The 19625-nt window shown below is 33.8% G+C and overlaps 1 protein-coding gene across 4 annotated transcripts in view; it reads left to right on the top strand.

The window, feature by feature from the left end:
* The window catches only part of LOC101897489 (uncharacterized), a 34007-nt gene that overhangs the window by 1866 nt on the left and 12516 nt on the right, over positions 1-19625 (top strand). For 3 of the 4 annotated variants that reach the window (XM_020039621.2, XM_020039622.2, XM_005191496.4), the window contains exons 2-3: positions 3158-3315; positions 17207-17399. In XM_020039621.2, the coding sequence (XP_019895180.1) occupies positions 3158-3315; positions 17207-17399 (351 nt within the window). Of the gene's footprint in view, positions 1-3157; positions 3316-16913; positions 17020-17206; positions 17400-19625 lie in introns of those variants that run through there. The other variant, XM_005191497.3, reaches the window with a different exon arrangement.

Genomic DNA, 19625 nt, shown 5'->3' with positions numbered 1-19625 from the left:
GTGGTATTGTGGTCGGTGAGTTATCAGGTTTAATCCAAAATTTAATTTAAGTCCTATTGATTTTCCATGGTGTTAAACACATCTGGCGATATATGTATATATATATATATATATATATATATATATATATATATATATATATATATATATATATATATATATATATATATATATATATATATATATATATATATATATATATATATATATTAAAATCAGTAGATATTTGGATATACTTTCCACATATATATTTCGTCTGATTCCATGCATTTATATATGTGTAGTGCAATTTTGTGTAAAACTTAATTTTCTAAATTATATTGAAATCGGTTCAGATAAATTGTATTGAACCAATTTCGTATATTTGATACACCAAATACACTATGTATCTCCAATTTCAATTAAATGTGGAAGGAGTGACGGAATTTGGTCCAAAAATATATTTAGCCAAATTATAGGTGATATGATTTGTCCCACAACGCGTTTTCATTGGTATTGGCTAACAGTACACAACACAACAATTTTATAACGGGGAAGTATGTTGCTACCCCGAATTCTCTAATAGCAATAGAAATGGCACTCAACTTCAAAAGATTGCAGTTTCTATAAAATTAATAAGTCGAAGGACAAACTCTTCCTGTATCTCTGATGGAGAAACTTTGCATGTATCTATCTAAACTAAATCTCTATCTTTATATACTAAAGCCCAAGAAAAGATAAATAAACTGTTTCTAAGATATGGAACATAAAACTGATTTTATGTTTCAAGGAACGCCAGAAAAAAAAAAATAAAAAACAAAAATATAAAATTATTTTTTATTTTTGTAAAATCTGTCACATGTCATACGTAGATATTTCAGCTATAAAAAAAAGGAAAAGGTCGAATTAGTCAGAAAAGGGATACCATATTGGTCATGGAAGGAGTAAAGATTGACTTAGGTCAATTTTGGCTTATTTATACCTATATATAACCCTAAAAGTATTGCGATGTGCAAATTTTAAAGAATATCAAAAATCTATTTCCAATTGTAGCGAATAATTGTTAATCAAAATGTTAACATTTGGGGGGAGGCACCAGAAAGAGTAGGCCGATAAATTCCATATTCACATCAGAAATATTTAAATAACCCAAGTTTATCAGAAGGAGTGGTTCGTTCTTCAAAATGATGACCCTTTGTGGGAGATGATTAAGTGGGCCGATATGGTCAATTTTTTTACATGACCTTGCATTGATAATAATTGCTTGCTACTAGTTTTGTAATTGTTTTGGATATCATAAAGCGAAAATCGGTTATCGTAGTATAAAGTTTTACATTCCTGCAGTTCTGGAACAAACCAAGTATTAGGATTTTTCAATGTTAGTACAAAATCGAATGATCCTTTTTTGTTCTATGAGGAAAATCATTTTTAATTTTGTTAGGTTCATAAAAACATATTACTATGTACCCAGTTCGGACTATATCGGAAACTCCCTTCGAGAGTTGTCGTGCGCACCAGCCAACGGAAGGTCTAAAACCGTTATTTCGATGAGACACATTTTGGCCGTAGCAAATTATATCTATCCCTTGTAGTCATATGGCTGAGGCTATAAAAATAGTTTGTTACAACAACTTTTTAACACTGCTGGAGAATTTTATTTCAAGTCTTTGCTTTGATTTTTTGTAGAAATTGTCAAAAAGAAATTGTTTTCTTTCAGAAAAAATAGAAATCACGTGAATTAAGGACAAATTTCCAGACCGAACTCTTAAGGTAATGATGAATTCATTAGGGAAATCGGTGATATGTATTATTTCAATAGCATTTCATTATCATTCATTATCATTAAAATGTAAGAATTCAACCGAAGTTCATCAACCTGAAGTATAATTTTCGATGAGGCGAAGCAGAAGCTCAAATAAGTGTAAAAGCGATTTGGTCTCAAGACAACAGGGGGCAGTGGCAGCCGGGAAGAATAAATGAAATAAAAGGGACAAAAATAGCAACTCTTTAGCTCTTTTTAATCTAAGTTAAGTTCTTGCACTTTTTGGAATTTCAATGGCTTTACGCTGAGCTTTCAATATTTGCCGAATGGAATATTACGTTATGTTCAGCTCTTTACTTTCAAACCATTTCTGCTGATTTTGCTCTTTTCTTCCGTCCACTTCCTGGCGCCGGGCTACGCTACCAGTATGGTGGTAACGAGCGATGGTACGAGACACAAAAGATTTATTCACATTTAAATGCTGAGTGCTTTAACGATAGTCACTTGTGGTTTTCCAGCCAAATATAAAGAAATCACACTATCACGCTTTAATTCCATCACGAATAACTTTTTTTCTGGAAAATTCTGTTGTACTCCTGTAAACAATATAATGAGCTGTCACTGGAATAATTTTAACAGCTTTCGAACGAGTGGCTTGGATATGACAGCAGTCTGAAGTTGGTTGCAGTTTCATCATCTCACCCGTTATGTTTTTTTACAAAGGAGGTCAACAAAATAACTTTTTAAAAATTTTAGTTATCGTTGGGAGGTGGCTTTCGGCCGGGCATTAAGAACTTTCACATGTAATCAGTAGTGGAATTCTCTAAGCCATTTTTTGAGTTACCGGTAAGTTAGCGGCGAAATCAAAGTAGTCTGTAAGACCACCTATAGATACCAATGATGTCAATTTTAACTTCTTTTTTATGTCAAAATTTTAAGTTTCAAAGTTACCGATTTTTGTAGGTCACTCAAAAAAAGAGTTAGAGAATCGCACTACAGGTCTGTAAGAGCTTCAAATTGATATCCATACTACCTTTAAGTAATGACATGAGTCATCGTTGGCATTTTCATAAAATAACAAAAGACTTTGAACTGAGTGAACTCAACTTCTTTGTTCTTTTATTCGTTATACGTAAACATTTATATAAGCTCTGTTCCAGAACTGCTTGAATGCAGAAGGTAAAAGTTTTTGCCACGATAATCGTTTTTTTCCTCTATGAGATCGAAGAAAATTTCAAAACTCGTAGATTTCTGCAGATCTAAAATTTTCTGTAACAGAGCAATAATTAACATGCATTACATTCACTTCCCCGGTGACGAAAATCATCCAACCCCTTCTATACAAAAATCCTCGTAGTTATAGTTATGTATGCGTATTTAGATTCCATTTTAAAGATGTAATATTTCTCATTTAAGGTTGCCGCTCGTTTCTGTGAAGGCGGACACATTTGTTCCTTACCTAGAGAATGCTGTACACAAGGTTGTTGCCCGCCGTATCAAAGTGGACCTCGTCAATTGCCACCACCATCGGAACATGTGCTTAACCTGTTTTTCATCAGCCACTGGTTCTTCTGGTGAGTTAACTTCTTTAATTTAAATTACAGTGCATCATTTTAATTTCTGCAAAGAAAAACCTATATCTCATATAAGGCATATTGAGCATCTGGTGAAGTCCAAAACTAGTGGATATCATTAATTAAAAGTTGTTAAATTTTAAGGGCCGCGGACTAGAAAAATATTGTAATTTCTTCATATTGTTGAAAACACTCATTTCCAAACATTGAACTTATTAAGTAAATTATGCCATTACTTATAAAACTGCCTACAAGCTCCTTATTTTAATATGAACATGTCGTAGGAAATAATAACTTACGAAATTGGCCCCAATTTCGAAAAATAATAATTCTATTTTTAAAACACTTGAGTTTGTGCGTTTGTGCTCAGTTTCATCACCTTTCAATTTCATATCCAACGCCATGACTAGCATAATATGTTATTTATCGATTTAACGGTCGACCTAACAGTATTCGTCTGTCGGTATGTCTGTCCGTTCGTCCGTCTGTCTGTCTGTCTGCCGAAGGGGTTATCTTATTTGGTTCAAACTTGGTATATCGTAATATTTTTGTCAAACGAGTTCGGAGATGGAATTATCGGTCCACTCTTTCTGGTACCTCCCCCACAAAAGGTCGAAATTTTCAAAAAATATATTTTTTGCACAGAAAGAGAAAGGATGATCCGAATTTACTCCAACTTTGCAAATCCTAATATTTGTGTCAGTGCTATGTCAGTCGAGAAAATGGACAATATCGGTCGACTCCATAAAGTACCTCCCCCACAAAGGGTTAACATTTTGAATAATTACAACTCCTATAAAATGAGATGTAAGAGTGCGATTGTCTTCAAATTTCACACATCCCAATATTTATGTTAACCCAAGGTCTGGTGTTAAGGTGGAACTAGTGTGACCAGATCTAAAATAGTGTTGCAGCTAAAACAGCATAAAAATAATGCTAAAAAATGCCAAACAAAAAAAATTAAAATGCCAAAAATAATGCAAAATATAAATACCTTTTTGTAAACCCTGCAACACTATGTGCTGGGGGTATTATAAGTTTGATTGAGCCAAAAATAATGTAACTCTTCGAAATTTTGGCTTCCCACATAGGAAAGTATATATTGATCTTCCACTCTCACTAAGCTGAGCCTATGTTAATTTGCAATCACGCTACAGGTCACAATTATAGACCAATCGACGCGGAATTTAGCATGGGGCTAGATCTTAGGACTGGGTAGAAGCTTTCCAATTTGGATGGTCATCGAATAATATCGGGTGAAATAGACCATAAGTATTGTGTTAAAAAAAAAAAAAAACAAATTTCTCAATCAACCGCAAATATTCTTAAACCCGGTGAAATTACAAATAGACGAAAAGGTCAATTCTGACCGTTTGGCAGATGCCGATAGTGAAGATATATATACGGATATATATAGCGACATATATTGGCTAGAATGCATACATCTCAAAAAAAGCTGGACTGATTTTGCCAAATCTTGTCAATTCAGAATGCCCTCTTGACAGGAAAGAAAAAAATCTAGACAAAAACGCATGAAAATATTCCAATAAAGATGATAATATTGATTTTGTGATACTTTCTTTTTTTCCATTTTGTCACATTTTTGTCGCATGCGATATTTTCATTATACCCTACACCACAAGGTGGTCAGGGTATTATGTCTTTGTGCATTTGTGCATTTGTTTGTAACAGGCAGAAGGAAACGAGATAGACCCATAGTTCCTTTTGATGATCTGCATAGAATCACATTCTGAGTCGATTTATGCATGTCCGCCAGTCCGTCTGTCTGTCCGTCCGTCTGTCCATGTATTTTTGTAAACAAAGTACAGGTCGCATTTATTGCCCGATCCAGATGACATTTTGCAAAGATCTTTTGTTTGGCATAAGGACGAACCCTATTGAAATTGGAGATAATCGGTCAAAATTTAGATAGCTCCCATATATATCTTCGTCCGATTTGCCTTTTATTGTGCACCAATCGTGTAATACCAGCCCGAATAGTATGGAATTTTGCATATACACCCAAATTAGGCCTGAAAATCTGTATGCCAAATTTGGTGAAGATCGGTTCAGATATAGCTATAGCTTCCATATAAATTATTCATCCGATTTGTTATATTTGTTGCCCACAGCCGTAATATGCACTCCGTAACAACGATATTCAGGGAAATATTGTGCACCAAATGGGCAATACAATTCCGAATTTAAAAGATACAAATGCTTCGGCATATTTAGTCCTTTGAACTTTAAATTGTAATTATAATCATAGCGTGTATTATTGAATTCTCCCATAAAAACTTTTAATTGTTATGTGGAGCTCTACTTAATTAGCAAAGTGGTGTAGGGTATCATAAAGTCGGCCCCGCCCGACTTTAAGGCTTTCTTTACTGGTTTTTACTTACAATATTGAATTTAACATTTTGTAATATTTTTCCTCCTTACAACACTATATAGTTAGGATATTACATACAGGGCACATTTATGTGCCGATCCTCACGAAATGTTGGATGGAGGTGGGGTAATGTCAGAATAGAAGTCTGATGTGTTTGGAGATGATCGCAAAATATTTGGGGTTCAAATGGACCAAAAACTGAAAGTTTTATGATACGTCATAATTATCGCCCGATCCTCAGGAAATTTTATGTGGGGGTTCGGTATTGGCCCTGCCAAGCATTTTGGATGGCATAACAGTTAGCGGAAAAGTGGGTCGCAATTTTTGTGGGAAAAATACCAAAATGTCTATTCCACCTAAATTTTGAAAGTGAATTCCAGGCTTCCACTTCTGATATTTTTAAAACAATTCATATAGAGAAAACTTAATTTATTGTTCTGAATAGCCATTGACATGACTCTCTTTTCCTTAGCTTTAAATTAGGGCAAATTCTATAAGAATATGCATTATTTCCTTCCAAACCATGAAATTTTATAGAGATGACAGGTTTTTGAAAAAAATGTTTAAAAACATCTGTTTTTAAATTTAATATGCTTTTATTAAAATGTTTTAAGTCCTGCTACTTGAAAATTAGAATTAACCGAATGATAATTAGAATTCATAGTGTATAATAACATTCTATTTCTAATTTCTTCTTTTATAAGGTTCATGCCACTGAAACCCCTTCCAACTTCTGCGTTACTAAAATGTAAAACTATACACTTCATAACAAAAGAAGACAATTCCTTGAACGGGTTCTCATTTAAAGCATTTTTAAATTCTTATATACATATTCAAAACTATATCGTTGAGTTTATGTTTGTCCATTCATATGTACTTAGATTTTGCCATTGCTTTCTAAAATAGTAATTTCGTTCAAAATGTTCATGTAATTTAATTTATTAAATTTAAAAAAAAATGGATTTATAAGAAAGTACTAAAATAGAAGAACACTAAACTAATAATTTCAAAAAGCTAAGAAAATGCTAAATTTAGCTGCAAAAATGCTAAAAAATGGCCACACTGGATGGGATATGTTCCACTCCTTCTGGTACCTCCCCCAAAACCAAACTACTTGTTGCACTGATTTTGAATAAATAATTAAAAACCGCAAAAACTGAATGAAAGGTCAAAATTTCAAAATCATGTTCTTTATATCTTTAAAGGTTTATTTCGCTACAAAAACAATAGATTTTGTCGATGCATACGTTGCAATAAGCATTTTGAAAACACCGGAATTTGAATATTTTCTGAAGACTTTTTTATGGTTGGAATGAATATACACATAAACAAATAAAGTTGACATATTAGGCCAAAAAGTAAAAAAAAAATAAAATTATATATTATATGTAGAAAACTTAATGTATACATGCAGTTTGGCTCCAGTTTTAAAGGGGTGTTGTATTTTACACTATTTTCTAGCGAATGCTTGAAATGTTGAGAGATTTGGACCTACGGCTAACGACTATACATTGAGAGGAATCAGTCTGGACGACATTGAGTTAACAACAGATGTTATAAGAAGGCTGTCCTTAAAATTCGTAACATTTTATGCGTAATATGTCCAAACTAAACATTTTTCGACATAGTCTTCTTTTACATCAAGGGCTAGTAACATACTATATCTAGATCTACACTGTATTTCGAAAAACAAACCAAATCTGGAAAAATATAATTTTTGCACAAATGCGATTCATACATGGTAGAAAAATATAGGTAGTCGCATCGCCACGGATGCTTGGACAATGAACTGTCAAACTAATTTTGGAATTGAAAATGTTGAATGGAACATTATATAAATTTGTAAAAATTGCTCAAAACGCGAATTACAATAACCTCCAAATGACGTGGTATAAGAAAACATATTAAAATGTTCTTATATTTGCAAAAAAAAACGTTTGAAATGTTTTGACATTTCAATGTTACCAAGCGTTGATGCATCTACCTGTATTCTTTTACCATTCGATTTAGCCTAAGAAAGTATAAGTGGTATGTAATTTCGAGTGTTATGAGAAGGAATATTAAAATTCAATTCACCGGTTAGAAACTGAGCTCTAAACATTAAACGTCTCTTTTCCAGTGTCGCTAGATCAATAAGTTTTAGGCGATCTTCGTGTACAAAATACTTTGTACATACTTTTGAGTGCGGTCGAGGCGTTGGGGAAATCTAGCTTCTGACCACTTGAATGAAATGACAAGCAGTCCTGCAATGTTCTCCATTCAATTTTAGAATAGACTAGCTGTCCCAGTCCTCGTTGCCGGCAGTATAGTTTTTAATGCATAGTTTTTAAATCATAACAATTCTCAGATCTGGCTTACATAAGTGGCACAATTTTTAGTATTAATGATGACTCGACTAAATAGATATAAATACGCATCGCGTATCAATACACGTTTATGTACCGGGCGATTTATATTGTTTCAAAAAACCTGATCCTATTTTTCAGCCCGAGGTTTTAATTTGAGAGTTGAAAATCCTAAATAATATAGCACATATATTAAAAAGTATACATCAAATGTTTACAATAGCTCCATGTAAGATGGTCTAGTGTGTTTAGGCACACATTTTAAGTCAAATCGATTCGAAAATATATTCAAAACCCTCGAAATAGGTAAAATCAGGAGGTACTTTTCTATGGACGCTCCGAGACATTGGCATTGAAAAAGCTAAGATGCCAAACAAGGGCAAAATCAATTGAAAAGTGTGACCAAGACCTTCATATAAGGGTTATACCAAAGCATGGTCCTATACAATATAAAATCTCTAATTACCAACATTTGAGGAATTTGAAAGGGGCTATCATAACACAATGTAGACCGACCTGATACATATTTTGTACAAATGATTCTTCATGTAATCCCTAGGACTGTTTCAAATTTAAAACTATCATAACTTTTGAGGAGCATAGAGCAAAATATTTAAGGCCCTTTTTGTATGGTTAAGCTAAATAAAATGGATCCTAAAAAGTTTGACCCGGAAATCCCCCTTTTGGGATTTTTATCTACTAACCGAAAAATTTCCCATCCCCAGTGTAATTACTGACGATAGCTCATAGTCCCCGTATAACGTTACCTGTAATTTAAGGTTACATTTAAGGGTTCTTAAGAAAATTCGAATCCTTTTCTTACCAAATTTTCAATTCGCTTCACCATTTAGTACAGTCCGCATATTACAGTGCCTCTTCATATTCGGTATTTCACTGATTTCAGTCCCAATGAATTTTGCATTTTGAGCTCTCATTGGATTGATTATTTCCATATCTAGTCAATTTGTTGGAGTTTTGGACTACAGAATCGATTGAAATCCTGGCAATATGACATTAATTTAACTATCATAACTAACGTTTCATCGTTTATAAAAGTTAAGTCTGTGAGCCTCTCCGTCACAATTTGCAATTACGATAGAGATCACCAAATTTAATATGCGTCTTTCAAACTTTGCACAGACTTTTATATTATCTTAGCATGATTGATGTTACAAAAGGTATACATTTACATATATCCCTCATATAGTATTATCTCCTAAAAATTCGCCGATCAAATGTGCTCTAATTTGGCCGATTTGAGGTATTTGACAAAATAAATAAAACAAAAGTGTTATGATGTATTTTCTATTCCCCAGTACCTCTTTATATTCGTTTTATCATCGTATTTAAAAAAATGCAAACCTCAGTTATCAGCATTATAAAGAAAAATATATCCGTTTCGTTTAGGTATAATAATACCACTGAAAATTCGTCCTTTTGCATGTTTTTGTTAAAATTTCTACCGAATGAACTGAAATTTGGCAATAAAATTTTTCAGTATTGTGAAATCAATATCGACTATAACTGTTTACTATTGGTTCTCCATTAGGCAAAGCCTTAATTTAAAAGTACGTTGAGATTTTAAGTGTTTTGATGCTTCGAGAAGTATTTTTTAAACAAAATTGAAAATTTTGGTATGGCAACCATATAACGGCAATGTGGAAAATATCCAAAAGGCATTCTGGAACAATTCTACACAATATTTCATATCAAAATAAAACAATCAAATTTTTAGTTCCGCGATTTTTTGGAGTCTTTTCTCAAAAATTTCTTTCATGAAAACGTTTCCACTGTAATTACAAAATCAACCGATTACATTAATTAACTTAACTTTTTAATTAACTTTTTCAATTTTTTTACACATAGATTTAAAGAAGTTGGTGTGGCCAGTTCCCCTGACCCCAAATAGATTACGTCGTATACTAACTGTAGAACATATATCTTCGAAAACAATTGGAATAATATTGGGCGGTGTCACTTTTTTTGCATAAAAACCTAACGGATATTAAAACAATATTATCCAAATTATTCCAGCAGTTCTCAACAGATTCAATCGCCAACGAACAACAATCGGTTTATATATATACAGATTAAAAAGTAGGCGTGGTCAGTTCCTCAGCCCCCAAATAAATAATTAGGGTTGGAGGAAAAGTCAACAGTATATCGTGTTACAATTTTCAAACTCATATCTTCATTTTTTAGCGATAAATGGAAATAGTTGGCGTAAAAGTAGGTGTGGTCAATATTTTTTTCTTTAAAAACCTAACTCGGGGTATGACGAACGTTTGTATAAAAAAAAAATGCAAATCGGTCCAACCGTTCTCAACTGATTCCATTACCAACGAACAATAATTGATTTTTAGATATATAGATAAGAATAATTGTGTGGTTGCGATTATGTTAAGTTAGATTAGTTTCAGTAGTACATACATTCAGTAGTATATTAAAAAACTAGAATTGAATCAACAGCCAAATTATTCGGTTGTATTTCTCTTCTCGTTTAAACATTTGGTGCTTTGAGCTGGATCGAGAACTGATTCAACAGCTAAACTATTCGGCCGTGTTTCTTTTCTCACTCTACATTGCTCCAGTCGAATCGAATAGAAAATAGAGTTGACAATCGAAGAGGGAGATTGGACTCTATTCACATCATTAACAAGTAAGCAAAGGCTACAGCCGAGCGGGGCCGACCGTTGAATACCCTACAACACTATAATAAACGATTAACATTTATTATTGGTGTTTGACTGAAACGCATCTATATGAGATACAGACATTTGACTATATTCTTCAACGAAATAAGCGTTACCGAAATAGTCAGAAGTGCGTCTTTCCTGTATTTGTGAATTCTCCAAAAAGTCACTGGAATGGACATTTTCGTATTTTGTCTACAAAAGTTGGTAAACTCCTTCACACATTGAATATTTTTGGATGGCCACCCAAAACTGCTTGGCTTTTGCAATGTCCGGTAACCCCCATTCAAATGTGCGTGAGGATCGAACTGCTGACAATTTTGCAGTTTTTTGGTCCATTTCAACCCCTAAATATATGGCGATCATCTCCAAAAAGAGTAGGCTTCTATTCTGACCCTCATCTTATCCCCATGCAAAATTTCGTAAGGATCGGGTCATAAATGCGATCTGTATATGATATGCTGATATCTTCACTACTTAGTTTTGTTAGCTGTAGAAATATTACGAAATATTTAATTCAAAATGAAAATATGCCAAAAATATGACAAAATTGAAAACATATGAGAAAATGTTACAAAACCAATATTTTCATCTTTAGAGAGACATTTTTATGCGATTTTTTTAGACGTTTTTTCTTTCCTGCCAAGAGGCCATTCTGAATTAATGAGAATCATCAGCCGTTCTCGACATATAAGAGATCTTTCAAGCATATCTTCTTCGATAGACGTATATATCGCACATATTTTGCTATATATCCGATTTGTTGGATGTTAACATCAATGTAAAGATCAGAAGTAACCTTGTCATGGCTTTGTGAGTTCGCCGGGATTTAAAATATTCGCGGTTTAATGAAAAATTGTTAATTTTATCAACAAAAAAGATATGGTCTATTTTATCCGCTAAATATTATCCGATGACCACCCAAATTGGTAGGCTTCCTCCCTAGGCCCTAAACTCTAACTACATGCGAAATTCCGTGTCGATTGGTCTATAATTGCGACCTGTATAGCTACTGCAAATTCCGACATTTTTTCAGTATTTGGTCCATTTCAAACCCTTAACATTTGGCAATCATCTCCAAAAGAAATAGGCTTCTATTCTGACCCTAACCCCACCTTCTTGCAAAATTTCGTTAGGATCGGGCCATAATTGCGACCTGTAGCGTGATTACAAATTAACATGGACAGACTGACGGACGGACGGACATACATAGCTAGATCGACTCAGCTCGGCGAGCTAGGAGGATCCATATATACTTTCCTATATGGGAAACCAATATTTCGAGGTGTTACATAAATTCTGGCCCAATCAAACTTATAATACCCCCAACACATAGAATTGACAATCCAAGAGGGAGATGGATTCTATTCTCATAAACACTTCGTATGGTGGAAGTGTTTCATTTACATCCCATCCTAATACTCTGAGATCGAATAAAAGGAATTGGGTTTGTACTGATTCCACTTTAGTAGAATATGTTTTATAAAAATATTCCACAATACACAACCGTATTCTAGAGGGAGCCGAACCAGACTAATAAATAAACGCTTAGTCATATAAGGATCGTCAAATTCTTTAGACTATAGTTTTATATAACCCAGCAGTGTCCTGGCTTTATTTACACATGAAGCAGTATGTAAACAAGAACGCAATTTGTTGTCTAAAATTACGCCAAGATCAACGAATGAATCTACATTGTCCAATTTGTAAGAGCCAATGAGGTAATAACTATTAAAAATTAACTAAACAAAGACAGTTTTTTACATTTCTTGAGATTAAGCGAAGCAATTTACAAGAGAGTAGAATGAGAAAGAAAACAATTTTCGATTCTCTGTTCCAGAACCTGCAAGAGTCCACTATTTTTGCATTTTTTTCGATATCAGAAAACTGAAATTGGTAATCATAGCAAAATCATATTATTCTTGAGAGGCAAGCGGATGACTACAAGTTCTGCAATAAAAATGTACACACCAATTCTGTTGTAGTCACACACAATTGACTTATACCCATTTTGACATTTGTCAAGATGTTGGAATGCAACTAATTGGAATTGGGTATAACAACACACATAGCATACTGACTTTTGCCCATGTATTCACCCTAATAAAAATATTTGTTTTCATTCTGTCTTCAGTGAACATCTCAAGGAGTTACAAACAAAATTACAAAATGAATATGTCCACAATTTCATAGAGGGGGCTTTAACGAACAACAATTGTATTTATAAATATGTGTATCAAGCCAAGTATGTGCATGTAAATATAGTGACACATACATCTGTGGACATTAAAATGGTTTCAATACTTATGACTCGTGGAAAAAACCCTAAAAACTTTTTGCATACAGTTACACATTTTTATACCCTCCACCAAAGTATCAAGGGTACATTAAGTTTGTTAATCCGTTTGTAGCACCTTCAAATATATATTTTAGATTGCATCGTTTCGTTAGTTTTCGTTCGCTGGTTGGCATATCATATCTAGGACCAAACATTAGGAAGATACCTCCCGATGTTCGAGAGATGGTAATACATTCTACATCCTGTGATAGAATATTGTCTATATAGATCCACGTTTTTATATAGCCTCCATATCACCGTACCTCATGGTGTTCAGTATTTCAAAGATATAAGCCACATGTTCAACGGCACTGTTTCAAATTTGATTGTTGATGTTCGCAATAGATATCAACCTATAGCCCCCATATAACAGCACCTCCCAATATGCGGTATTTTCAGGATTTTAAACAATTTTTGTAAGGGATTTGTTCAAAATACGGTACTTCCCGATATGGTAACGGTACTTCGCGATATCGGGAATATTCATGATTTTTGCCACATTTTCAATATAATTGTTTCAAATTCGCTTCTTGAAACTCACAATCTATACCAACCCCTGTTCTGCTACAAATTGTCTATATATCTTCATTTAACATTGCCCTTGAATTTGTAGCAAATTTTCCAACCGAGTTCGCTGGGATTTTCCGTTTAAAATGAAGCTTAATTTAAAGCTTTTCTTCATCCATTGGGATGGGTATTGAGTGTTCGCCCCGGTCGAACTTAACGTGTTTCTACTTGTTAACATTATCGATAATATAAGATAAAGTGTTGTTATGACTTCCCTGTATGAGGAAACATCCTTGCATATAACTGTCCATATAGGTCCAAGTTTTGATATAGTCCCCATATAACCGTACCTCCAGATATTCAGTATTTTGATCATTGGTGACATATTTTTCATCGCAATTTTTCAAATTTGGTATTTGGAGTCCATAATAGGTACTACCTCCTATGATAGACCATTTCCTGTACAGATCCACGCCTTCGTATAACTCTCATATGACGACGGTATTTTGATGATTTTAGATACATTCCGAAAAGACAATCCGAAATTTTTAACGGAAGAATTTTTATATTGTGCAAGTTTTTTTCCAAATGATGGATATTGAAAGTTTGGGCCGGACACACTTAGCCGCTTGTTGACGTGTTTTGGAATATCATCGATAAAAAAATCATTATAATTTATAAATTTTAATTACCCTCATCATATTAGCTGAACGTATTTCGGTAACATTCATATAAAAACTGTTGTTTAAATTGTGTGGTGTATCAGACCGAGGTCGAATTTTAGGTAATGCTTACTGCTTGAGTTCATATTTCTATGGCTTCTCGGACAACCTTAATTATGTTTTGCGATAATTTACTGCCATATTTTATAATTTAAAAGTGTACATAGACTTTAAAATACTAATAACATTTTGGATGTGCCAATGACAATGCTCAGTTCAGCAAGATCTTGTTGCCGCAAGATATGGACCATGGAAAAAATCGACCAATCACATGGCGAAACATCACTCATTAAAGACCCTATCTAGTAGCGCCGGTCAAAACTTTTCATGTCGCCAACAAATAATAACACAGAACAATGTGTACTCAAAATCATAATGGGTCAGTGGGTTCGGGGGGGCATTCGACAGAGCAGGGTTGCGACGAGGATTGTGTTTATACCTTCTCTTGATTCCATTTGACTAGTATTGGCAACTTGCGGTTGTTTCGACTGAATTCAGCTATAAATTAGATCCAGGCTGATTAGAAGGTTGAGGCACATTAAAGCAGGAACGGTGCATGGAACGGTCTGTACACCCTAGAGTTAAATAGTTTGACATTGTTTTTTTAAAATATTTGTCTTCCGATTCGCGAGCTTGAAAAGTTTGAAATTTAAAACTGTTCAATAGAATTGTCTAGCAATCGCTCTTATACACTGTATTGCTTACATTGAGTAAAATTTTAACTGGAGAGGAATTTCATAATCATAAACCGATGTAAAGCGATTTTTAACATTTTATATTTAACATATTTGTAGGAGACTTTTCAATGCGTCTAACAATTATTTAACCTTTTCCAAACGCTATATCATATGATGTACAATGCTGTGTACTAAGCATATATAAAATTTATACTATGACTTTTCTTACGGATAACAAATTGTGTGAAGCGCCTTAAAGTAGCTTTAAATTTGACTTGAACATTATGGCCGGTTATTACATCTTGCGGATAGATAAAAAAGCGATGTTGTCGGACACATAAATCGTTTTTCGTAATTACAAGTTTCATTTGAGCTTAAACTGTCCGATAAGCAAAAGGTCAGACCATCTTCCCTTTATCTTTTAACATAAAGTTTACTGAATTCATATTGCCATATTTTTATTGATAATATGACAACAACAGCAAAATTTATTTAATTCTTTTACAATCAAATCTATGACAGTTCTGGATTGCAGGAATGCTCTGGAAAAGGTTAAGACGTTTGTCAAACTCTCTTGGGTCCTTGGACACTGCAACATATCTGGCAATGAATCGGCTGATGAATTGGCCAGACGCGGATCTGCGTCAGAAGATCTAGAGATTGAGACCTCAGTGAAGCCACCTTTATGCCACTTCTTCCAAATACTGCATAAACATTACCTTGGGAGATTTTAACAGAACTGGCTAACATGTAAAGTCCTTCTCGTACTTTCTCCACAAAAATTTTCGACTTTCCTTAAATTTTGCACATTTCAATGGTTGGGAGATATAATTAGATATTCCAAGTTTGAACAGATTCACTGACATGTTTCGCTAGTTATGAGAGATATAAGTATTGAACATTGTGATCCTTTGTTGGGGGAGGTACCAGAAGGGGTAGGCCGATATCTATCATGTACACACCATATTTTCTGTTAAAAAAATATGTGTGGGATTGGAGGAGATTCGAATATTAATTTTGCATTTCATGAGCGTTTTGTTATTCAAAATTTCAACCTCTTTGCGGGGGAGGTACCAGAAGGAGTGGATCGATAAATACCATCTACACCCAGATCAGTTCATGACATAAATAAATATGCCGTTGAAATTTGTGCTTTGTGTAATAATAACAAGGTAACTGCAAGTGCTAACAGAAAGGTATTGACAGAAAAGTATCCAGGTCCATATCGTGGAAAAAAGCAACATCCCCTTCAAATTGCATATATATATATAAAGTATTCTACATTTTGCAATATACATAATGTAGTGTCGCTTTTCCTTTACCATGAAAATAGTTTCAGCGCCATTGGGGCTACTGCAATTATAAAAGTGTTTTTTTTTTTTCATTATTCAATAAAACATTCTCACGTTGTCCTGCAGTAATATTTTGTATTGAAAAATTCTATCAATATTATCAAGAAATTAAATCACAAAACGTCATATCGAATTTGACACTAGTATTACTATAGAGTCCAATCTGCTGGGGTTTGCTGCTACCTGTAATAATTATACCATGTTGTTTTTCTTTCAAATTGTTCTATAACAAGACTTGCTGATACCTTACATTTTAGGAAACCATAACCTGAATAATTTGAAAAAAAAAAAAAAAAAAACAGATAATAACGAATAATAATTTAAAAATTGATTTCTGTTTGCAAATTTCATTTTTGTGCAATAAAAATCCAATAAACAACCGAAAAGAATCCAATGAGTATTGGTTCGTCGTTGTCTCAGAATTGGCGCTTTCTCACTGTGGTTTTTGGCAATTCCAACTCTTGAACCCACGCCAATGTACGCCATCCTTTCGTTTGCCTTCACATTTGCAAACGCTCTAAGATATACTGTTACAATTCCATGGGTACTTGGCGCGAATGCTTTCTTGCCATGTATTTAGTTTAGGCTGAAATTCGGACGAGTGCAGACGACCATCAGGCTGGCTGGTCGTGCCGTGATGGGGTTTTTAATTGAGCATCAGAAATTCGAAGGAGAACAGTAAATAGATAACATTACATTGCAGATAGATGCGCGATTGATTTTTATTAGATTTTAATTACTTATGCATGACCGCACAGATACACAACCTCATATTCATATCTTGATGCATAAACACAAACATACACATACATTCCTACGTACAGACGAAAACAATGTTTCTAATTCATTGCATATATAATTGCAGGTGTGTTGTGGTAGCAATTATTTTAGCCATCCTCTGTGCCTACTCTCTGTGGAAAAAGCGTCGAACACTTTGCGGCTGGGGCTTCAATGAACACCATGCACAATCTGAAGGAGACTCGGCTGGCTCGTGTTACGCACCTCCGCAGTACAGCCGTTGTAATTCGTTCCATCATCCCCCGCCACCCTATACCGAGGTAAGTGCTCATAAATAGTCAAGGTGTTGCTGGAAGACAAACAAATGCTCGTTACTCGCATGCCCACCTGAATGCACTGCAGTTCAAAGGACCAGATCAAGTGTAGCCATTAGCAGGGAAATTATTCATTCGTAACAACAAAATAACTGAATAACATACATACCCTCATACATATGTACGTAGATGCATTTTCCAAAACGAATGTTGAAATATTGGAGGTGGTTGTGTTAACAACGCTTCAAAGCGTTGTCAAGTGGCGGTAGTTTGAAAAAATTTTGCATTTTTACCAAATCACAACAAATTGGATTCAGTTATTTATCGAATTCGAACGTCTTCGTATAATTACTTAAGTGTTTACAGCTATGTATACTTTATCAGGTCACTTATGACACAAATTGTGGCTGTCAAAAGTTTTGTTTGAGAGGAGCCCATCAAAAGTGAAATAAAAGAGAGGGCATATAAGCTTGGAAGGCCAGTCAGTCAATCTGACAACTAAGTTTGCTGTCAAATGACATATTGTGATTTGAAATTCAAATATTTAATTTGGCTCACAATTGTGCAAAAACTGCTAAGTTTATTATCAAATTGTTGTCAAATGTAGTCTTCTTTGCCGATCTCATGGTACAATAAAAAAGTACCAGCTGATTATAATTTTTTTCTAAGTGTGCCCGACTTTTGTGTAAAAAAAAAAAAAAACATTTTCAAAACCAATGATTGGAACACACGTACATTACGGCTCGCACATTAAAGCTTTTAACCAGTTTAGGCATAAAATTGAAATATTGAACAGTTTGGATCATATTTTTTAGAGAAAATCCGGGTATTTCATTCATTTTTCGCGCCATTTTAACTCATTTTAAAAATGAGGAAAATATGAAAAAAATGAAAACATCTTGTTGTATATAATTTTGAATGTGTCTGACAGGAAGCGGGCATTTCTGTAGTTGGCCGATCTTATATAGGCCTTGGTAGGACTGTTTATGTACGACAATACCGATCTGGGAAATAAATAGAGGTATCGAAAAAAATCATTCGAAATATGCATTTTAGCTTGATTAATTTAAAATTATCAAAACTAATGAAGGATACAGCAGCTTGGCATAGTTGCATGGAATACTAATGTCAAAATTATTCCATGCGATGAAACTAAGCAGCTTATGTATCCTCACCTTTAGATTTTGTGATTTAATATCCACAAAAATCCTCTATACCAAATTATACCCTCCAACATAGTGTGGAGCATGGTTCAATAAGAAAGGATGCTCAACTTCAAATAGACTTTTAAATATATAAAAGTTGGTTTTGTTTATTTTTTATTTTTTTTTTTTAACAAAATTCGTATATTGGGAGAGATCCTCGAACAAGAATGAAATGTTGGATTTAATCCACAACATTGAATCTAAAATAGTAGGAAAATACAATTTTATCCCAAAGTCGTACAATGAGTTGTATTTAGGGGGTAGCTTTGTTCTACCTTCTGTAATTGTGCAATTGTATATTAAGTTTGTCATTCCGTTTGTAACACCTCGAAATATACACTTTAGACCATATAAATTTTTATATATTGAAATCGGTTGACGTATGGATATAGCTCTTATATATATTTTGTTGGTTGATTTTACGTATTTGATGCACCAAACATAATTTGATGCGCCGAACATAAATTTTTGAATTTATATTGAAATCTGAAACAGATTTCGCCTATGTATTTGATGCATCAACACGCTATGTATGTCAAATTTCAAAGAAGTTTGGAATTTGTAATGGAGTTCTAACTAGACTAAAAGTAAAAAAACTACATAACAACATAATTGAGGCTACGAATATTATGGGGAAGTATGTAGTGCGAATCCCTCCAATAGCCACAAAAATGCAGTTTAACTTGTAAGATTGCAGTTTCCTATACAATTCACAATTGCTGTGACAATTTATAAATTCCAAGTCAAACTCTTCGTGTATGCGGACTAAATTTAGCATGTTCCTGCCGTTCTCATGGTCAGCTGTACGTGGAATGTTCACGTGACCCATCGATTTATATGTTTACACTCCTAAAGGAAAAAGTGTTGCGAGATTCGTACCTGCATCTGGTAACTAAAAGTATTTTTTTTTTTTTTTTGGAAATGAAAATAATTTATTTAAAATCTAATCTACAATCCGTCTCGACATAGCGGGGAATATGTTTTTTGACAATAAAAAAAAATATTTTTGTGCGAAATATAAACAAAC

Source organism: Musca domestica, unplaced genomic scaffold (genome assembly GCF_030504385.1).
Source record: "Musca domestica strain aabys unplaced genomic scaffold, Musca_domestica.polishedcontigs.V.1.1 22, whole genome shotgun sequence".
In the NCBI taxonomy this organism is placed as follows: domain Eukaryota; kingdom Metazoa; phylum Arthropoda; class Insecta; order Diptera; family Muscidae; genus Musca; species Musca domestica.
The sequence above is the reverse complement of the archived record's forward strand: the minus strand, read 5'-3'. Positions and strand labels throughout refer to the sequence as shown.